The 23,842-nt window shown below is 38.5% G+C and overlaps 1 protein-coding gene and 1 pseudogene across 1 annotated transcript in view; one reads left to right on the top strand and one right to left on the bottom strand.

Moving 5' to 3' along the window:
* LOC125137686 (transmembrane protease serine 11A-like) overlaps positions 1–23,842 on the top strand; it is a 46,297-nt gene that overhangs the window by 10,261 nt on the left and 12,194 nt on the right. The window contains 4 exon segments of the mRNA XM_047798619.1: positions 2,754–2,875; positions 4,649–4,767; positions 18,799–18,866; positions 21,164–21,324. Coding sequence (XP_047654575.1) covers positions 2,754–2,875; positions 4,649–4,767; positions 18,799–18,866; positions 21,164–21,324 — 470 coding nt within the window.
* Positions 22,459–22,910, bottom strand: LOC125137687 (protein mago nashi homolog 2-like; annotated as a pseudogene).

Genomic DNA, 23,842 nt, shown 5'->3' with positions numbered 1-23,842 from the left:
AGGATTGCTTTGGCAATTCTGGGTCTTTTGTGGTACCATATAAATTTTTGGATTGTTTGTTCTAGTTCTGTGAAAAATGTCATGGGTAATTTGATAGGGATTGCATTGAATCTGTAGATTGCTTTGGGTAGTATGGTCATTTTTACAATATTAATTTTTCCAATCCAGGAACATGGAATATCTTTCCATTTCTTTACATCTTCTTTAATTTCCTTGATTAGTGTTTTACAGTTCTCGGCATATAAATCCTTTACCTCCTTGGTCAGGAGTATTCCCAGGTATTTGATTTTTGGGGGTGCAATTTTAAAAGGTATTGTATCTTTGTACTTCTTTTCTAATATTTCATTGTTAGTATACAGAAATTACAGATTTCTGAATGTTAATCTTATATCCTACTACTTTGCTGAATTTGTTAGTAAGTTCAAGTAGCAATACAGGCCTTCCTCAAAAAAAGAAGAAAGATCTAAAATTGACAACTTAACCCACCACCTAAGTGAATTAGAAAAAGAAGAACAAAAAAGACCTAAAGTCACCAGATGGAAGGAAATCATAAAGATCAAAGAGGAAATCAATAAATAGAGATTTGAAAATAATAGAGAAAATTAATAAAACCAAGAGCTGTTTGTTGCTTTTATGTTCTGGTACCTTAGTTCTTATCTATCAGAGGACAGACTGCCTTTCTACAGTGAGCTCTCTAGATTCTTTTTAATCAGCATGCATTGTCAGAATTTTCCATACCCTAAAGAATTCAGGTATCTCAAGTTCCACTAGGTTTACTGACTAAATGTATTACTTATGCCAAAACTATCACCTTCTTAACTATTTAGGTCCAAACAGTTTGTATTTTTTATGCTGGCATTATATATAAAAATATTTACATATACATAAAAATGTTTCATATTTTTTAAAAATTCCTGTAAATCAATCAATATTTATTAAAAGTCTACTTAGGGTAAATCAATGCACTAAATCTTATGAAATATGAAAAATACCTTCTGCCCCCAAGGAAGTTAGTATATCAATATGCACACAGTGATAAATTCTAATGAAAGAGATAAATTAAGTTGACTACAATGGCATGTTGCAGAGAAGGACCACTAGAAAATGAGTTAGATGACCAGGGCTCTTTTAAGCCACTTGCCTCTAACAAATAAGGCACCCTCTCTCTCAGCCTCTGTTATTTCATATGTAAGGTTGGTATAATAACTGCCTGACTTTCACAGATTTATAAAATTCCTACTTTGAACCAGGTACTTTATAAAAGGATGAACTAGGAGTTCCTATCATGGCTCAGTAGGTTAAGAACCCAACATAGTGTCCATGAGGAAACAGGTTTGATCCCTGGCCTCACTCAGTGGGTTAAGGATCTGGCATTGCTGCAAAATGTGGTGTAGGCTGCAGAGGTGACTCAGATGTGCCATGGCTATGGCTGTGGCATAGGCCAGCAACTGCGGCTCCAGTTCAACCCCTGGCCCGGGAACTTCCATACTCCCATATGCTGCAGGTGTGGCTCTAAAAAGAAAAAAAAAGATGAACAAAACTAGCTCAACCCATTGAGGAGCTCACAGTCAAGTATAGGTTTATATACCTGCAAACAAATAGATAATACAATGTGATTGGCACTACTGTTGAATATAAGGTGCTAAATGAAGAATAGTGTTAATTTTTTTCTCCTAAATTGTGGAAACTTCTTCTTATCCAGAGATGATGCTACATAAAGTATACAGCATCACTTTTGAAGTATTCTTTCCAAAGGAATTTAAATCTAAGTAAGTCTTTAGATCTAAATTTAAGCTTATAGGAAATGAGGAAGATAGAAGAACAAGTTAAATGCGATCACAAGAAAGCATTCACGTAAGTCCAAAAGGTGGACTTTCTCAAGGATGACTTAGCTTGAGCTCTTTAACAAGTCAATGTCATTAAAAATTAAAAAGGAAGCAGGACTCTTTTACATTAAAAAAGACTTAAAAGACCTAATAATGAAGACTCTATGTGGTCCTGGATTATGTCCTGATTTGTATAATACCTGTAAATATAATAGGGACAATGGAGGAAATGTGAAGATAAATTGGATATTAGAAGATCCTACAGAAATACTGTAAATTCTTTAGGAGTGTTATGGCATTGTGGTTATTTTGAAAACATCCTAATTGTTTATAATAATGATTTATTGAAAAATCTTGATGTCCTACTTTACATTAAAATATAGCAGCAAAAAACAAATACATCCAATACAGCAAAAAGTATTAACACTTTATAAAATGATGTAATGAATACCGGGGTGTACTATCATACTATTCTTTCTAAATTTGTGCCTGAAAATTTTCATGATAGCTAAAAATAAAAGGAAAAAGTAAATGAGATAATAGATTTGAAATCACTTTTTAAACCTTAAAAGGATAGATAGATAAAAAGAGATTTTTAAAAAAAAATTGTTGAAGAAAAAAGGAATGGTCCTTTTTCAAGCACAGGTGCTACTTCAGACCATTTAAGAGAAGTCTGGACCAGCCACCTCAGAGAGCCACTCGATGCTTATGGAAATAGAAAAGCCAAGAGCAGTTAGTAGCACCGATTCCCAGATTCTGATCTTTTTCGCACACCCCTTCATGCCAAAATGACCTTGACCAAAACTGAAGATAAATGTCTTCTTGCTGGGAAAGGTGGGCCAAAGCACTATGCAGTTCTCCAAGGAGGACCAGACAGCCCATAATGATGACAATGTGAGAGTAACTGGTGGGTTTTCCTTCTTGCAGAGCAGTAGAATTTGGCACCCAACGCAGAAGTTTGAAACCATGGATGGTGGCCCTTCTTGTTCTGCTATTACTGACAGTGGTGGCAGTGGGTATTGGTCTTCTGGCTCACTTCTTGGTCTCTGGTAGGTACAACCATGGATTTTGTTCAGTTTATTTCATTTTTCTATAAAGCTTCATTTGTATCTGTGTAAATCTAATTCCATCCAAAAATATCGTATGTTCACTAGTAAATGTCAACGCTTTGAATCTTTTTATTTATTCAATCGGTTTCATCAACAAATAACTACTGAATCCCTAGTGTTTACAAAGTATTTTTCAGGGCACTCGAGAAACAGCATTAAGCAAACCACACAAATTTCCCACCTTCTTGGAAATCACAATCTAGTATTTTTTGGAGAATCTACACAAAAGATCAAAATGGTAATTGCCTAAAATTTACTAATAATCATAATAAACTACTTATTTATTGTATATTCAAATGAAATAATTATTAAATTAGTTATTAAAATTGGCTATTTTCCTCAGCATTTTTCACCCACTAACATTTCTACGGGAAAAATAAAACCATATTCCAGTGAAACAGTGAACTTTCAAATTATCAGGAAAGTATAAATATGATATAATATTATTATTTTTAGAGAAAAAAGTTTTATACTTTCCTAAACCATATTCAGGTATTATTCTTCTACTGCCTGATATATCTATAATCACACAAATTAATTTCAGAATTCTCTTTTTATACTGCACACTCTTCATGATGCAAAGCATTTACATTTTTTGACACATGTCCACAGTGTCACTCTCATACACATGTATGTGATAAAGCAACTAGCCCAAGCTGCTTTCATGAGTGCACTTATCTGTTGTCATCGTCCTCAGACTTGATGGGGGAGTAAAGACTTTTAGGAGCTTTAAAAGGCTTAAGAACATTGTTCTTGGGCCCCATATAACACCTCCATCCATAGTTTACACCAAAGGCAAAAGACACTCAGATCAGTTAATTTAATGCATAAAAGCCCCTGTACTCTTTTTGAGTATAAGCTTTGATAATAATATGGATTATATCAATTAATAATCCAGGGGACCACAAAAGCACTAGAGTCCAGAGATGTTCCTAGGAGACAGACCACCCTGAGTCTTTTCAAGGTCCAAGACTCCCCAAGTAGGTTGTTTTGTGATCACTCCATTCTCATCTTTAACTTTTTGCTGATTTCTTGCCCCAACAGGGCCACACTCCTTACTAAGATCTCCAAATTCTTCAGGAGTCTCCACTGCTCTCTGTTTTCTTAACTTTCCAGAAAAACAAGCAGAGATGGATTGAGTCATCCTTGTTACACACTGTTCTCACTTCTAACCTCAGACAGTTTTTTTTCCTGCCTTTTTTTACACATCTTTCTTAGTGTGCCTGGCTCTCCCATTTCAATCAAACTTTATAAGAACATTCATTTACCTCTACTTCCAAGAGAGCATAAGGCAGTATACTTTTCACTTCAGCAAGAAGCAATACAGTACTTAAATGTTCCACTTCTAGAGCCACATGTGTCTGGGTTTAAACTTGGAAAGGCCACTCACTCGTTGTATAGCACAGAGTAAACCACTTAATGCCTCACTCCTCACTTTCTTGATCTCTGAAATGAAGGTGATGCTGATCTTAGCTTAGTGAGAATCAAATGAATCAATAGAAGTAAAGTGCCCAGAACAGAGCTTGGCACATATTAGGCACTGAACAAATATCAGCTACTATTATAATCATTATTTTATTATATTTATTTTTAAGCTAAATTAAAATCTCAGAGATATATTCAAGACTTCGTATCAGCCCCATTCTAGTTGGGTTTTACAGCCTGAAATCTATCCCCAACCACTTCATTTCCTATTTTTCCTTTTCATCACAGGCCAGAAAATGGAGTATTATCATGGCACCTTTAAAATTTCAGATCTACAAGTCAAGAGTAATTCTGGACAAAATACCCCATACCAACTTAAGGACTTACGGGAGATGAGTGAGACCTTGGTAAGTCAGATAAAATTCTTCCTATTATAAAATAATGCAGATGGCAGGGGTTCTGTGACTCATTTCCTTCACTATTTCTTAAAAAACATGACTTTCAGATGACTTGCATCAGAAGCGTCTTGTAGATGCCTAGGCCCCACTCTGGACGTTCTGAATCAACGTCCAGCGGGGTAGGTGGGTTGGCGGGGATAGAGCAGTAAAGGAATCTGCATCCTAGCAAATCAGTGACTGCAAGAAACACCCTTTAACTCAAAAGCCAGAGAACAAGAGCCAAGGTATCCTGGCTCACCGCTCCACCACAGCACCACAATATGACTCAAACGCAAAAGCCCAAGCCTATCAGAAGTGGGTATTTGTAAAACCAATGATTTTTTTTGTTAGACCACATTTTGAGATTTAAAATATTTTTAAATACGTAAGAAGAGGAAAGATAATGATAAATGTTCACTTTATCTCACATGCTAATTAAGGTAAAATACCCACACTTACTGTGCAATTTTCAAATGAAATGCTTACAATTTTGTTAAAACTAAAATAGATGTCTGTCCCCAAAAGGAAAAAAGTAAACTCAGTTGTATAACAACTCGGCTCACAATGCCTGTGAACCCTCACTCAAAAACTAAGTTCAGGATGAGAGTTGCTGTTGTGGTTCAGTGGGTTAAGAACCCAACTAGTATCCATGAGGATGTGGGTTCGATTCCTGGCCTCGCTCAGTGGGTTAAAGGATCCAGCATTGCCATGGCTGTGGTGTAGGCTGGCAGCTACAGCTCCACTTAACCCCTAGCCTCGGAACCTCCATCTGCCACAGATGCGGCCCCAAAAAGAAAAAAAAAACAAAAAAACTAAGGTCAAGTTAACTTCCTCAACAAGGAAAAATAGCACAAAATTAATTTTAAAAGGGTGGAAATGTCAGGTGCGTTGGTTTGTTTCAGTCAAAGAATCTTTTTTTTACTAAAAACATTTCCTTTCTTATTTTCATTTTTTCCTATCACTATTTGATCTTTGTCCATATGCATACTCAACTGCAAGATGTTTACAGTGATATCATAGATGGAGTTTATAATCTACTTTTTTTTTGTCTTTTTGTCTTTTTATGGCCACACCCACGGCACATGGAGGTTCCCAGGCTAGTGGTCGAATCGGAGCTGTAGCCGCTGGCCTACACCACAGCCACAGCAATATCAGATCCGAGCCACGTCTGCGACCTACACCACAGCTCACGGCAATGCCGGATCCTTAACCCACTGAGTGAGGCCAGGGATCGAACCCGCAACCGCATGGTTCCCAGTCAGATTTGTTTCCACTGCACAACGACGGGAACTCCTATAATCTACATTTTCAATTCTCATTAAATTATGCTCTTTTGTTCTCTTATAGTCTCATCCCCATTGTCTAAATCAACAACTAGCATTTATAGATGGATATATACCCTCCATTCTCTTATATTCAGAGCACCTCAAAAAACAGTATTTGCAATCATTTCTTGAGGAATGCCAGAAAAAACTTGGATATGTAGCCAGGACCTCTTTTACTCCTCTGACCCTGAGTGACTCCACATAACCTCAATATAATAATAATTAATCTAGCTCAGTTAAGTATACACTTTCTTTCAAAATTGAGAAATATGAAAATTTACAGCCAACATCATTGTTTTAGGCTAAGATGTTATTTCTACTGAAGTAAATGGACAGGAGTGCAGCAGGTCTTTTAAGAGTGAACAATGCAAAGGTGCATCTATAACAGTGTGCTTGACGGCAGATTTTGAAGCTTCAGTCAAGCACATATTTCTAGGCATGAGAGAGGCTCAAGCACAAAGGCTGAGTTAGGTAATGCCACATCATTATCATGAGAATATGCAAGGCCCTTTTCTAGTTGTCATTTATTTCTTCTTTATTCTCATAACACACTCTGATCTGTCTCTCCTTGCAGGCAACCATTCTGTATTTCACATGTATTCTTTTGTTTGTATTTGTTCTTGCAAAAATGTATTTCATTGTTTTGTGCACAGTACATGTTTTTAACTTATTTTCTGTGTTATAAATCCCTTATTGTAATCAGTTTGGGCTGCTATGACAAAGTGCCATGATTTGAGTGGCTTATAATCAACAGAAATATATTTCTCATGGTACTGATGGCGGCTGGAAGTCTGAAATCAGGACCCTGGAATGATCGGGGTCTGGCAAGGACCCTCTGTCATTTGCAGACTGGAGACTTCTTGGCATAGCCTCGCCTGGGGGAGAGCAGGGAGCTAAAGAGCTCTCTGGGGCCTGTTTTATAAAGCACTGATCCTTTCATGACCTCATCACCTCCCAAAGCCCCACCTCCTAAGATCATCAAATTAGGGGTTAGAATTTCAACATATGAATTTTGTGGGAAACAAAGTCAATTCATTGCATCATTTTCATTTCATACTTTTTTGGGGGGTGGGGGCTGCCCCACCATGGCATGTGGAAATTCCCAGGCCGGGAACTGAACCCGAGCCACAACCTACAGTGGGAACTCCAGCTCCGATCTGTTTTTTAAGCTCTATCCATATTGCTAAATGTACATTTAATTCATTTCTAGTAACTGCTACATTATGAGTTATAGTGTATTTATTTACCATATTTTTCTTCCTGCCCATCATCTCAAGAAATGCTGCACTAAACAGTCTTCTACTTATCCCTGTATAGACCCATTCCAGTTCTTCTAGAAGCAGAATTACTGGGTCGTCAATTGTGCGTACACTTAATTTGACTAATTGGTACTGGATTGCTCTTCAAAACAGCTGAATCAGTGTCCCCACATCTTTGCCAATGCTTGGTAATTTTTGGCTAATTATGGCCAGCCTAATAGGTATTTAAATTGTATCTTATTTGTGGTTTAATTTGCATTTTTCTACTGCATATTTCAATTACTAATGAGTTCATGTATCACTGCATATACTTGTTAGACTTTAGGATTTTCATTTCCATAAATTGTCTGTACCTATCCTTTGCTTGTTTTTCTATTAGACCTGCTTTATTAATACTGCTTTGCAGAAGTTTCTTATGTTTTCTAGATATGAACAGTTTGTCCGTGGTATACATTGCACTTATCCATTCTTTTATTAATCTGGACTATACTGCCCTTCATAAATCAAAAATCCATAATTTTAGGGGGTTCCCATCATAGCTCAGCAGAAATGAATCTAACTAGCATCCATGAGGATGCAGATTCGATCCCTGGCCTTGCTCAGTGGGTTAAGAATCCAATGTTGCCGTGAGCTGTGGTGTAGGTCGCAGACACAACTCAGACCCCACATTGCTATAGACCTCAGCTCAGATTCGACCCCTAGCCTGGGAACCTCCATGTGCCACAAATGCGGCCCTAAAAAGACCAAAAAAAAAAAATTCGTAACTTTAAAATAATCATATTCATCAGGTTTTTTTTGCCTCATGGTTGTGTTTTTAAAGTTTTTTTTAAGTCATAAAATTTATTTCACTATATTTTCTTCCATTAAATTTATACTTTTACCTTCTACATAAAGTTCCTAATGCATATGATGTCCACCTTTGAATGGGATGTTGGGTAGGAACCCAAATTTTATTCTCCATATAGTGAGCCAGTTTTCCCACTGTAACTAACTAAACAATTTGTCTCCCCAGTATATGGTATGATTATTCAGCTCATGATACTTCTTGGCCCCTGAGTCTTAGAGAAAAGGAACTTTGATCCATCTCTTCAAACTGCTTCCCACCTCCCTGGAGAGCTGACAGCAACGTGCAGGAAACCAAAACGGCATAACATGATATAATTAGGAACTGAACTGTATGTGAGGACAATAGGTACAGAACTTCAAAGATGAGGAGGATCAGTCAGGGTTCCCATGGTCAGGAAGGCTGTGTATTATTTTAGCCCTATTTAAGCAAGACAGTGTCCCTTTCTCTCCACTCCCCACCAATTTAACTTTTGGACAATTACAGAAAGGGCTCATGCCTCATCCTGAGCCACTCCTGTTTTATTGTTGCTAAATCCCAATGAATAAAACCAGATTCTTCTCTCTGCCCTATGTTGATGCTAATTAGACAGCCAAGAAAGACAGGTTATAGGTCCTGTTCTTCCTCATAATTTGGGAATTACTGATCTGAATGCAAACAGAGATGCAAAAATAAAATGAGATCATACTCAGCTACTGCTAAAACCCATTCCAGTTCCTTGAGATGGTAACACAGACACAGCTCACCTTTCATATCATTCCAGAGAAGACTTCAGTAACCAGACACCAGTAACTGATGGTACTCCCAAATAAGTAGGTCATTTCCATTATTATCGTTAAGTTTGTGTAGGATCATTGAGGGAGGGAGGACTTCATTTGGAGAAATATATTTCAGAAATATTTTCTTTTTTTTTTTTTCTTTTTGCTATTTCTTGGGCCACTCCCGCGGCATATGGAGGTTCCCAGGCTAGGGGTCAAATCGGAGCTGTAGCCACCGGCCTACGCCAGAGCCACAACAACAAGGGATCCGAGCCAAGTCTGTAACCTACACCACAGCTCACGGCAACGCTGGATCCTTAACCCACTGAGCGAGGCCAGGGATTGAACCCGCAACCTCATGGTTCCTAGTCGGATTCGTTAACCACTGAGCCACGATGGGAACTCCAAGAAATATTTTTAAAGCAGATGGTCATTACAAATGTGAAAGTTAAAAAACTGTAAGAGCATAACAATAACACTAGTTAATATGTATGTATGTATAATATGTTTCAGAAATATTTTTAAAGTAGAGAGAGGGTCATTACAAATGTGAAAGTTAAAAAATGTTTTAGCATAACAATAACACTAGTTAACATGTATTGAATGACAAGTACTCAGCTTAGCACACTAAGCACTTTATCTGTATTACTTTGGTTAATGCTCAAAAACAAACTTATAAGTGCAATTATTATCACAATTTTACAGATGGGAAAACCAAGTACAGAGACGTTAATTTGACCAAGATTATTCAGCTAGTAAGCGATACAATTAGGATTTGAAATGATGTGTTCTTAATACCTTTTTGTCATCCGAAAGAATCATCTGTAAGAGCTTACTCCCCACCTACCATCCCACAAAATATCAGACATCAAGTAGTTATCCCTGATACGTTACTGTCTTTCAGTTAACAGCTGACCCTTGAACAAGCTGGGTCTGAACTGCACAGGTGCACTTGCATGCAGATTTTTTCCATAAATACGTGCCACAGTACTGTATGACCTGTGGTTGGCTGAATCTGCAGATGCAGAACCAGGGATACTAGGGCGACCGTAAAGTTATATGCAGATTTCTCCCCAACACCCACACTGTTCAAAGGTCAAAGGTATGTGTGCCAGGGACCACCATCTAAATTAACAATGGCTTCGTTAGGCATTTTCTTAGGGTTGTCTCAAAAAATAATAATAATAAATAAAAAAACACTGCTCCTGTGCTGAAGGCAGTTCTCAATTTTTATCTTCTTTGTGCCCAGGCATACCAGAAACAGGGCCTAAAATGATCCTTAAAATATCCTAGGAGCTATGTTTCTAGAGTTGTAGAGACAAAGAACTCGGACTAGAAAGCCATGTAAGGAGATCACGTAGTTTAAAGAACACTGTCTAAAAGAATTAGAAGACATGAGCGAGAGAGACTTGGCTCTCGGAAGAAGGACGTTTACCTGGGCCACAGTAAACTTAAACTTAACAAAGGTATTCGACCATCTGAAGTTTGCAGTTGCATAAAGTAAGAGAAGTAAGAAGCCCAATGCCTGGTGTAGGGCTAGGGGCCTATGCCCAGAGAAGAGATTGGATGTGAAAGCTTAGAAAAGTAATAAGCAGAGATTATTTCTTAAAAAACTTCATGTTCAGAGGTTAGAAATATTGGGTGTAGAATGTGCCTTGGTTCTTACTTAAAAGATCAAACTTACATTCATTTTGTAACTGAAGTTCAGACATGACTAAAAGAGGAAGATGTATATCACAGCCTCTATCTTCAATGTGTTTAATTAGAATCTCAGTTGTAGGGGAGTTCCCATTGTGGCTCAGTGGTTAACAAATTCGACTAGGAACCATGCGGTTGTGGGTTCGATCCCTGGCCTTGCTCAGTGGGTTAAGGATCCGGCGTTGTCGTGAGCTGTGGTGTAGGTTGCAGATGCAGCTCGGACCCGGTGTTGCTGTGGCTCTGGCATAGGCTGGTGGCTACAGCTCCGATTGGACCCCTAGCCTGGGAACCTCCATATGCCGAGGGAGCAGCCCAAGAAATGGCAAAAACACACACACACACACACACAAAAGAGAGTCCCAGTTGTATATTTCATGTCTAATCTACAGTATAACACTTCAAAGGAGGCACTGTTATCCACAGTTTGTAGATAAGAGAACTAAGCCTCTGAAGTTAAGGTCCACAGCTAGTAAATCATGGAAGCGAGAGGTGAAACCATATAGGTAACTCCAACATGTGCTTGCTCCACTCAATTTTTCTACTTATCAGAAAGGGACTCAGCAATGAGAGAAAGTTCAGTTCTATATCAATTCTTCTCCCACTTAACTTTTTTTTTTTTTTGTCTTTTGTCTTTGTTGTTGTTGTTGTTGTTGCTATTTCTTGGGCCGCTCCCACGGCATATGGAGGTTTCCAGGCTAGGGGTTGAATCAGAGCTGTAGCCACCGGCCTACGCCAGAGCCACAGCAACGCGGGATCTGAGCCGCGTCTGCAACCTACACCACAGCTCACAGCAACGCCGGATCCTTAACCCACTGAGCAAGGGCAGGGACCGAACCCGCAACCTCATGGTTCCTAGTCGGATTCGTTAACCACTGCGCCAGGACGGGAACTCCCCCACTTAACTTTTATAAAGATTATAAATCTACATGCTGTGCTAGATCACTTTTACTTAGCCGACAGGTTGGGATTATATTACTAATTATATAAAGATGTCTTCATCCTTAGTTTCTTCATTTCCTTAAGTCGGGGTTTTTTTTTTTTTCAGCTTTATTAAGATATAATTGACACGTAACAATGTGTAAATTTAAGGTATAAAAGGTGATGATATGATACACTTATATATTGCAAAATGATTACCACTCTAACACCTCTATCGTCACATAATTACCATTCCTTTTTGTAGTGAGAATATTTAATATACACTCTCTTAGCAACTTTCTAAACTAAACTAACTATAACTAAAATCACCACAAAGTACATTGGATCCCAGAACTTATTCATTTCATAACCAGAAGTTTGTACTCCTCCATCAATATTTCTTCCTTTTTTCCATCCCCTAGCCTTGGTAACTACCATCCTACTCTCTTTCTGTCTTTTAGATTCCACATATAAGTGATATTAATAAAGTATTTATCTTTGTCTCTCTTATTTCACTTAGCATAATGTTCTCAAAATCCACCCGTGTTGGTGCAAATGGCAGAATTTCATTCTTTCTCATGGCTGAGGAATACACAGCTGATCTTTGAATAAAATAGATTTTAACTGCAACGGTCCACTCACATGCAGATTTTCTTTCATTAGCAAGTACTGTAGTATTACATGATTCAACCATGGATGCAGACCCATGAATATAAAGAAATCCTCACATGGATGAACTGTGGAACGAGGGCCTACTATACATTACACAAGGATTTTCAGCTTCATGGAGGGTCAGCTCCCCTAACCTCAACTTTGTTCAAGTGTCAACTATGTGTATGTATATCTACATATGCCACATCTTCTTTATGCATTTATTTGCTAACACATACTTAGACTGTTTCCATATCTTGGCTATTGTGAATAATGCTGCAATGAACATGGGAATGAAGGTAGAGATCCTGTTTTCATTTCCTTTGGCTATACACCCAGAAGTGGGATTACTGCTTCATATAATAGTTTTAGTTTTTGTGAGAAACCTCCATACAGTTTTCCATGCTAATTTCCATACAAATTACATTCATACTCACAGTACACAAGGGTTCCTTTCATCAAAGTCTTGTAGTTTTACCATTCAAATCTTTCACTTCCTTGTTTAAATTTATCTCCAAGTATTTTACTGTTTCTGATGCTATCTTGAATGGGATTTTTTTCACTTTTTCAGATATTTTGCTGTTTGTGTATAAAAACAAATGACTTCTGAATGTTGATTCTATATATTTGATTTCTGCTTGTTGATGTGTATGCAAACTTACTGAAGAACCTTACTTTTAGATTCACCGACTAGTTCTAACAGGTTTTTGGTGGGCTTTAGGATTTCCTATACATAAAATCCTTTCATCTGCAAATAAAGGCGATTTTACTTCTTCCCTTCTGATTTGGATGCCTTTTCTTTCTTTTTCTTGCCTGACTGCTCTAGCTGGAGCTTCCAGTACTATGTTGATTAGGATTGGTGAGAGTGAGCATCTTTCTTATCTTGTTCCTGATCTTAGAGGGAAAGCTTTCAATCTTTTAGTATTGAGTTTGATGTAAGCTCTAGGTTTGCCATATATGGCCTTTATTATATTGAGGTGTGTTCCTTGTACTGCAGCCTGTCCAGTGTTTTTACCATGAAAGGACCTTGTATTTTATCAAATGTTTTTCTGTGTTTATTAAGACGATCATATTATTTCTGATCTATCCTGGAGAATATGCCATGTGTGTGTGCTTGAGAAGAACGTGTATTCTGCTGATGTTGGGTGAAATATTCTGTAGATGTCTGTTAGGTCTGTTTGATCTAAGTATGGCCCGAATTTGGAGTTCTCCTGTGGGCACAACAGGTTAAGGATCTGGCATTGTTGATGCAGTGGCCCAGGTTGCTGCTGTGGTGTGGGTTCGATCCCTGGCCTGGGAACTTCCACATGCCACCAATGCAGGCTAAAAAAAAGAAAGTATGGCTCAAATCCAACATTTCCTTATGATTTTCCATCTGGATGACCTATCCACTGCTGAAAGACCTCTATTACCGTATTTCTTCCTTGAGATCTGTTAGCATTTGCTTAATACATTTCTCCCTTGAGACCTGTTAGTATTTGCTTAATAATTAAGTGCTTTGCTGTTGGGTATATATATATTAATGATTGTTATATCTTCTTGATGAATTGACCCCTTTATCATTATAAAATAACTTTTTGTCTTTTGCTATGATTTTGGTTGCCAGTCTCTTTTGTCTGTAACAGTTTTTGAGGAGGAAGTTAACAGTAGAAGCAGCTATATTAGAGAGAGGAAGGAGTTTGATGGTTGTAGTTCATATGTCCAGCCTAAACAATCAATAACTGGAGGAAAGATGTGGACAGATGTTTTCTGAGAAAAGTTATTTTTGGAAAGGAAGCAATATGAGCCAACTCTAAACCTCCTGATCCAGCTGTAAATGTAGCATAGTCTTCACTCTGCTGGATTATCTATTTAGATTATCATTCATCACACAGGTAAATAAGAAAGATGAAGAGAAATGATTCTCCCTCTCCCTCTGATAGAAGAACTGAATTAGAGATTTCAAGCACAACACACCTGGACAAGGTCTAACTACTTTCTTCAGGAAATCTGGTTTAAATGCCTTTTGTACAAATCTAAGCAGATACCTATTAGATACCTGCCTCGTTTAAAAAGGTAACTCAGAATCTAGGCCTCTGTGGTATATCAAAAGTTAGTAGTTTATCCTTTGTAACCTTAACTGCAACACTTTTAATCCTATGAATTTGCTTTACCTCTCAGTCTTGGGAATATAACACAATTTGGGAAGAGTTTATCCTATGGATTGCTGCTTGCTATGTGATTAGTTTCTCACAGATGTCTGTTTCCTTCTAACATCCCACAAGAAACACTGAGGAAGGATAAGTGCAATTAAATACAGAAGTTTGATAACATCACATGATGTCACAACTCATCTGGTGATATTATTACCTCTTGGTTTAGAGTAATCAGAAATTCACACTTCCATTTCACTCCCCCACAGATCCCATCGCATCCAACCTCCCCCTCCAACAGACACAGCACTAGGTTCAATATTGTGGGAGGTAAAAATAAGAATTTTGCAAAACAAAGTGACAGGACTCCCAGGAGGCCAATGAGCCTTGAAATCCTGCAGGTACTACCAGAGCTCAGGGTGACCATGCTCTACCCAGGCTCACGATGATGACTCACAGCTAACTTCTCCAATCCTGGGTTTTAACAAAAATCTGGATTTTAAATAGATACAGTAACAACTTTAAAGGATTGCAATAAGAACTATCAAGATTATGGTCCTTATTTTTAGAAGGCAAAGAATACAGGCTGCCTTTGGAGAGGAGTAACCCTTACATGCTGCCTGTTACATGTCAGAGGATAGGAGCCGTTACTGAAAACCCACCTGGTGTCCTCACCCTGAGGTCATCTGGCTCACTGCTGTGTCACTTTCGGCAAGTCACCTCCTCATCTATATGATACAGATTATAATAGGGTTTACTTCAGAGGGTTGATTTGTAAAGCAAAACAAGCTCAAATATAATGGAGTTTATGCTTGGTTCACAGGTGGCAGAAAATAGTAATAACTACACCCACTGTTACAGCTATTGTAGTCTCACCATGGAGCTTTCCCTAAGGAGCCAAATTACTGAAAATGTTAACAAGGAGAAAAAAATTCCCTTCAAATAATTCATAGGAATTTTCTTTTTTCTCTAGGAGCACTAATCTCAATATGATATAAATCTCATTAAAAACTCTTATGAAAGTTTCTTGGTAAATGCAAAGCTTTCTGATAAATAAAGTCTCACTTTAATTTTTTTTATTTTTATTTTTGGCTACACCTGTGACATGTGTAAATTCCCAGGCCAAGGAGCAAACACAAGCCACTGCAGTGAGAATGCTGGATTCTGAACCCACTGTGCCACAAGAGAACTCCAAGTCTCACTTTCTTGTATTAATTCATTCAAAAAAAAATGCTGCCCTCCTACATGTTGTAGAGTATGAAAGATGGATAACTGTCCCTATCCATAAGAGTTTGCAGTTTAGTAGAGGAGAGACTGTATTTGCATAAGCAACTATATTAAGAAGTAGAAGTTATAAGAGGGAAAAGAACAATTATGACAGGAAGAGGAAAAATTACTCTGAGGTTCAAGGAATAAGCCCAAAGTAGGTCTTATCTGAAATATACCTTGAAGGGGAGTTGTGATTCAATAAAGCAGAGCTAGCAGAGTAGAGAGGGAGCTACAGACCAAAGAAATGGCCTGAAAAGGGCAGGTACCCAGGGAAAGGGGGGTCACACCTGAGACAGTGCTGCCAAGCATGGAAGGCGGTGGCAGTGTTGATTGGGGGGGGGGGGGTCAGTGACAGTTCCTTAAACTTGTAACTCTGTGACCAGAGGCTCAAAGGCAATTGTGTCCTAGTCTCTACTTCTACCTAAGTTCAGTCCTTAGAGTAAAGCAACTTCAGTTAAACCGTATTTAAGGTTAAAGGTGTGGTTTTTTTAAAGTATCCCTAATAGTATCCAGGAGAAAGCAACTGGATCTAAAAGTTTTTTTCTCAGCATGCTTTTGGCTCTAAACTCTTAGTTCTCAGGAGCTCATCTGGTGTGATATTGGAAGAAATCGCTTTCCTATTCCACTGGCCAATCTTCAGTAGCATATCCCTCTGAAGTTTGCAGTCTCAGCCCTGAAACACCCCCACGTGAATACAAAGACTATGAGACAAACCAGCTGGGAAGCGTCTACAGGGAAAGGCGGGCTATGTGTGTGAACAGAGTTGGCTGGGAAAAGAGAGCTGAATGGCTGGGTGCCTCTGTTTGAGTTGAAGGCCTCTCCCTAACTCTTTCATTAAACACCCAACTAACCTTCAATTGCCCTCTTAGAACTTAATCTCAGTGCAGCTTCCAGCATTTCAAAATCATCAAACATAAAAAGGTACTACCCTGAAAAAGGGTCTTTTGTTCAATGTTAGGAGACTAACTACAAAACTTGACAAATGTTCCCCAAAATGGGAGGCAAGGTAGATTTATAAATCACTACCATTAGGTTAAATAAATAATAAATTTACAAGTTGGCACACAACTTTTTTAAAAAAAGTGTTCTTCTAAACTTCTGCATATTTAGAATTAAAATGCCAAAGTGCTGGCAGGATGTTTATGATAAAGTAAGCCTTTCTCTGCCAGGGAAACTTTTTTTTTTTTGGGGGGGGGGGGTGTTTCTAGAAAGCTAATTCATACACAAACTCCATTCAGCAATAAAATTTATCTTCATGTTTTCTCCGATTTCCCCTCTGTTGTGAATTCCTTTCATGTGGGAACCCTTTTAGCCAGTCTCTGTTCCCCAGCAATTCTCAAAGTGTTTTCCTGGGTACCTGGATCCTCTGAAGATCCTAAGTCTCCCCCAGATACAACTAATGAGGCTTTATAAGGACAGGGTCCTGGAATTCGAATTATACGGAAGAAAATTCTCTATTTCTGTGATTACTGAAGCTACTTCTAGCTAGACTCTTCCTATGTTATTCTTTAGGTTCTATCTGCCCAGATACCCCAACCGTCCAAGGATGGAACTGATTCTGGGGCTAGATATTCTTCCCAGCAGGCACTCTGCCAGATGAATGGTGTCATCCACAGTCACAAACTTAATCCAGTACCTTTACTAACAAGTCATAAACAGCCCAGGGATCTACTGTGGGTGGAATTTCAGAGGATAATTACAAACCAAACTTCTTTAAATACCCAACTGCTATTTCCTTTTCTTCCTTTTAATACTGGTCACTTTTCTCCTTGTTGTTTTTTGTTAGCCTTGTCTTTTCTTTTGGATTTCCCCCAGATACTGAGTACTAGGACTGACTGTGGGTGTAGAAGAGAAATGATTAAAACAATGTCACTCCTGCAAAAATATATCTTCCAAAACAATTTCAATTCATCCTCAGCCTATTTAAGCTTTCCTTTCTGAGTATCTTTCACATAATGTCTCAAGTGTCAGCTTCCTTTTCAAACAAAGAATCAAAATAATTCTTATTTCATACAGTTATTACAAGGGTTAAGAGGGATCATGAATATTTTATTTCCCGACTTTCCCATTTATGAATGCTTGATAGTGCTAAGGAGGTCATAACTTGTTTCCTGACCTCTGAAACACTCTTCCCTTTATCTTTATTTTTTGGGCTTTTCTAATGAGAGTTCATTTTCTTGCCTCTTTGCAGTTTTCGCACTTTTGTTTCATCTACTATCAAAGTACAGTGCCTGCATTCAGATAGTACTGTTGCCACCAAGTGGTCACTAGCAGATACTGCAAGCCAAAATCTAGGTGCTATAAATCACAGTGCCATGATTCCTTGGCAGGCAATTAATTCATTCTGTGTAAATGGACCAAAAACAGTAGCTTTTCTTTTCCTTCCCTGTTGACATAAACTGAGTAACAATACAACTTTGACCTAAACATGCAAAACCACCTTACTCTTTCTCCTTGACTTACTCTAGGGCTCACAATCAACAACAATTAGAAAATCAATAGTTGGCTCTTACCATCTCTAAATCCTTTTCCCTGTACTTATAGTCAAAGATCTGCAAAGAAATCTGAGACTCGCCATGGGGTCAGGGAGCCACCAGGAGTCTACTACCAAAATATACCCAGCATTTTATATGTGTTTAATCTTCACAACCCTATGAGCAGTGTATCACTACTTTTGTTTCAGAAACTAGCATACTGAGGCTCAAAATGATTCAGGAACTTTTCCTAGGTTGTCCGGCACCTGAGCAGCAGCACAGGCTTCAAACCCCATACTGAGCCAAGGTTCTCTCCCTCCATGTCCCATCTGTGCTCTGTTTCACCTCCCATGGAGCTTTAGGAAGATACTGTCTGCCCCGATACCTACACCAGCACATTAGTCACCTGGGGAGACTTTACAACTACGGATGCCCAGGTCCCCTCCAGATGGTTTATAACCAAAACTGGGAGAGAGGACCCAGCCTGTTGGTTTGTGTGTTTGTTTTTTTTAATTCTACAAATGATTCTGTTATACTACTAGAGTTGAGAACCACTGGTTTAAATAATGATATTACTCTTTAAGACATTTTCTATTGCTTTAACATTTAATTAGGAGTATATTCTTATTACGAAATATCTTATTAACACACAGTTTCTCTCTTGTAATAACAGGTGGATGAAATATTTATAGATTCGGCCTTGAACAAGCATTATATCAAGAACCAAGTGGTCAGACTGACGTATGTATGTTTGGGCAAATGTAGATTCACAGCCTGGAGGGACAAAGGTCAATAAGATGTACATACATTGTTGCCTCTATGGGTTTAGCTCTTGGATAGGATTTCTCATAAATACTGCCTCTACAAGAGTCTCGAGGTACAGGGCTGACCACCATTTTTGTAAACGCAAAAACTAAGACTCTGGGAGGTTAAGCAATACATTCAAATTTCCCCAAGTGACAGACCCAGGATTCAAAACCCAAGAGCTGATTGTAAGGCCGGAGACTACCTGAACCCATGGCCTTGAGAAAACCCAGCCACGGGTCACTGCGTGCACCAAACTGTACCCTTTCCATACACATGTCCTTTCAAAAATTTTAAGAAGGCAGAGTTGACTACAAAGTGGAATCTTAGGATTACCTGTAATGAAGTCCTTGTGGCAGGAGGCATGCCCAGACAAAAAGATGTTCCTGTTTTAATGAAGTTCTGTTTATTGTGGTGAAGGGGTAAGACTACTATCAGCTTCAGAAATTGAGCAGAGGTTTCAATTGTGTTATTTGGAAAGCACAGAGCAGAACATATACATAACAGATACAAACCTCCGGGCCTGTGTGATTCATCTTGTTAAAGAAAATTAATTTATTCTGACAGATTTATTTGAAGGAAATAATAGTTTTGTCACCAATAGGCTAATGCCTTATTTGCAGACTTATTCCAAGTTTCTTACAACTTTACTAGGTAATCCAGAAGGATTATACAGTATAAACTGGATAAATCCTATAATATTTAGGAGATAAAAAGCATATTATTTGCTGAAACTTCCTAGATTTCATGCCCTCCATTTTCAAATTGTGACTCACCATAACATTCTAGAAAAATTATCATAGTCTTACAAGACCCTCTGAAGTGCAGCCATTATCACTATGTAAGTTTTGTGTAGGTCCAGAGAAATTATATCTGGTAAACAATGTTCTCCCCCCAATTTAAGAAAAGGGAACATTACTTGGTCATATATTTGACACAAAATTCTGATTATTTATAGATTCATATTCTAGAGCCTAAATGAACCGCAATATATAAAATGCCTTGAAATTGACATGATTTCCCCTTTTTATTAAATAAAAGGATTCAGGAAAATAGGGCTTTAGTGCTTTTTACAGCTTGGATCTTTTGTTGTGTAAAACTCAATGAGATGGCAGATCAATATATAGGGTTCCAATTTTTTAAAGACCTTTTTTTTTTTAATGGTCCTCAATATATGGAGGTTCACAGGCCAGGAATTAAATCTGAGCTGCAGCTAAGACCTACGCAGCAACACAGGATCCTTTAACCCACTGCACTGAGCTGGGGATCAAACTCCGCAGCTACCCAAGTCACTGCAGTCGGATTCTTAACCCACTGTGCCACAGCAACAAGTCCTTAACGACCTTTAATTGTTTGGTTTTCCCACTTTACAAGTATGTAAAAATTCAACCCCATAAGTGAAGGGATGTGAACCTGTTTATATGGAAAAGTTCAAGGAATTGGGTGTGTTTAATCTGGAGAAGACCCAAGACCAAGATTATCACTGTCTTCACATATTTTATGTGGAAGAGGGAACTGATGTTTTATTTATGTCCTGACTCGTAGACCTAAGCCTACAAAATGGAAGATATAGGGAGATATATTTCTACTCCAAATGAAGAAATCTCCTAAAATCAGAGCTGATCAAAGAGAAATAGCCTCCTTAGGGAAGTACATTTCCCATCGTTTTAATTACTGTGTTGGGATTAGATGACTACTTGTCATAGATGCTGTAGAGCTGATTAAGGTATCAGATGAGTAACTAGCCAAGGGGACTGCTAAAATTTTTTCCAGTTCTCAGAGTTTATGATTTGGGTGATAACATTTTGGTGTCTAAGTCTTACTCGGCTTCTATACCAAGCTTTCAACTTAATGGGGAAAATGTACTCAAAACAATGAAAACTTGAAGAGTGACATATATGAGTGTTCACGTGAGATGACAGCTTTTGATCCTTTCAAAAACTGAAGCATAGGAGTTGCCATGTGTCTCAGCAGTAATGAACCCAACTAGGATCCTGAGGATACTGGTTCAATCCCTAGCCTCACTCAGTGGGTTAAGGATCCGGTGTTGCCATGAGCTGTGGTATAGGCTGGCAGCAGCTCCGATTTGACCCCTAGCCTGCGAATTTCCATACGCTGCAGGTGCGGCCCTAAAAAGCAAAAAAAAAAAAAAATCATAATTTAGGAGAAGAAAAGAACGTAAGAAAATACTGGATGTATTCTTTGAACAAGTACCTTTCTCTTGTGTGTTGTAGTCCAGAGGAAGATGATGTGAAAGTAGATGTCATTATAGTGTTCCAGTTCCCCTCTGCCGAGCCAAGGACAGTTAGAAAGAGGAAAATCCGTAGCATCTTAAATGAGAAAATAAAGAACACCAGAGCCTTATCAATAAATGCCTCATCAGTTGAAGTTAATGGTAAGTAGCCCTTTCTATATGAAGTTCTCTATTCAATCCATCTTATGTCTAATCCTAAACTTACTTTCCATTGTTTCCACTCCAAGTAATAGCTAGAATTCAGATGAAAAAACACTTCAGGTTAAAAAGGTGACACAGGTTTTATTATTCTCGGATGAAAGCATGACTGAAGTTAGCCATGATGTGTTTTTTCCCTGTAGTAGCTAACTGGAGCTCATCCCAAAATAAAGGCAAATCTTTACCACTAACAGAACTAATCTGACCCAGCCACTGCCTCCATGACTAAGCTGGTGAAAATACCAAGTGCTTAGCAACAACTCTTTTTCTGTTTCTAAAACATAAATTCATTTGTTGCCTTTTTAAAATATTAATAGTTTCTGTAAATAGTGGAATTATGAAGTTTGTGTTGACTTTTTCCATATGGGCATTTGGGGAAATGGTAAACCAACTTTGGAGCCAGCTTATAAGTAATGCTTTAAAAATCACTAAACTAGAAAAGAAATCACTGGAACCATTACTGCTTCTCTAAAAGAAGAAGTAACCTTTATTGAGGCCCTTCTCTATGTCCTTTACATGCAGCATCTAACTTCTATATTCATATGAAGTAGGAAAATTCACCTTTATAGATGTGGGGTGGGGGGAGGAGAGGTTAAGGACACCAGTGATTAAAAGAAGAAAAGATTCAAATCTAGATCTCTAATTTCTTGAGAGGCTTTATTAAAAAAGGTTTCTGTGGCCCCCTTTTTTTTCAGGCTTTGATATATTTTATTAGAGCAACATTTCAATGAAAGGTGGTTTTTATTTACAGAATTTAATGCATGTGGGGACTGTCCAACCCACTTGGACCCTAGTGAAGATAACCATTAAGTCCATTTATGTATTTTCTTTCTTTCTTTCTTTTTGGCCACACTCACAGCATGCGCAAGTTCCTGGGCAGGGATAGAACCTGTGCCACAAGTGACAACATGGAATCCTTAACCTGCTGTGCCACAAGGGAACTCCGTGTTTATGTATTTTCTTATTTTCAATTTGCATACAAAAGTTTGCTTTGCATTCATAAAAAACCCAGTATAATAAATGACAACCCCTCCCTCACCCATCCCTTAATTAAATATAAAAAGTTTCAAAAAAACATACAATTTAGATTGGTTTAATCTTGAAATGTAATCCAATAAGACTAAAAACTAAACATTTCAGGTCCTGTACCAAATAATAAAATACTTGAAGGCCTTCAGGATCCTTTGACTGATTAACATCAATAAGAGAACCTATTTTTGATGTGGTGAAAGAAATGTGTTCATCTCCAATCACAACTTCAAGCTCCTGCCAACCAACCCTGTCAGGAGGAGGCCACAAAGCATCATCTTCCTTTGTAATTTCACTGTCATCAATAATTCTCTTCAGTTCTTCCATTACACTCTTGTGTACATAAGCCTCCTTTCTGATCATGACATCATTTTTATAATTGCAGTTGTTGGCATATCTAAGTTTTCCATCCAGCCGAAACTCGAACTTCAGAAACTCGTGTCCAAACTTGCCCTGTGTCCTATGTAGTAGCGCAGGTAGAAATCGCTGGCTATAGACATCTTGGTCCCTGAAAAGCCCGCCGAAGGCCCGGCCAACGTGGTACCGAGCACCTGGCAGTCTGTGGTCACATTTTAGAAATTCCATGATATTTCCCTCTTGGAAATTCATCCTTTATATTAGCCTATTAAAGACTTGGAGGCATCCAGCCAAGCAGAAAGCTGTGTACCCCTGCACGTTAAGCAGCTTCCCACAACCATCTACTCCTGGCAGACAAGTGCAGAGCCCCTACCAATTCCAACCAACACCAGGCTTACAGCCACAGAAGAGAATCAGAGTAGGCATGATTAATCTCAGATGAAATAGGCAGCCCTGCCCTTCCTTGCAAGGAAGGGTCTGGCTGACTCTTCAAGAGGAAGCCTGACCAGGAAGTGAAAATCTGAGGGAATGGGATGGGCAGGAGTCTGCTGATGAGAAAGAGTCAGCTACTCAGGGAATAAACCTGGGGACCGCTCCCAACCCAGGAGCCAAGGACCTGTCACGGGCTTAATCCACCCTCTTTGTTTTCCCGTTTGTGGGAAAACAAATGAATTGAGGTTGTGACATAGTGGAAGTTCTGATAAGTTACATGATGTGTTCTATGTAATTTCCAATAAGCAGGAACTCATAAGCCTGAGCTATCTGAAACCAGAAATGAAGCACAAAATGGTCACCAGCTGCTTGGGATTTTTGTTTCTTATAGGCTGTTTGTGACCTGCAGCTTATTTTAATGATTAGAGAAGATTAAAGAGCAGGATGTGCTGATGGAGAACCTGATCTGAGAGTTACCTAATTTCTAACTCCCCTGAGTCACTGCAGGACCACCCAAGTAACTGGCCCAGGCCTTGGCCTCCATTTTCACATCTGTAAGCTTGCAATAATAATGTTTGTTCTTCCAAAAATCAAAGAAATACCTGAAGATATTCAGAAAAATAGAAAATATAATGTGGAACAT

The sequence above is a fragment of the Phacochoerus africanus genome, chromosome 10, assembly GCF_016906955.1.
Source record: "Phacochoerus africanus isolate WHEZ1 chromosome 10, ROS_Pafr_v1, whole genome shotgun sequence".
In the NCBI taxonomy this organism is placed as follows: Eukaryota; Metazoa; Chordata; class Mammalia; order Artiodactyla; family Suidae; genus Phacochoerus; species Phacochoerus africanus.
Note: the sequence above shows the minus strand (reverse complement) of the source record. Positions and strands in the feature narration are given on the sequence as shown.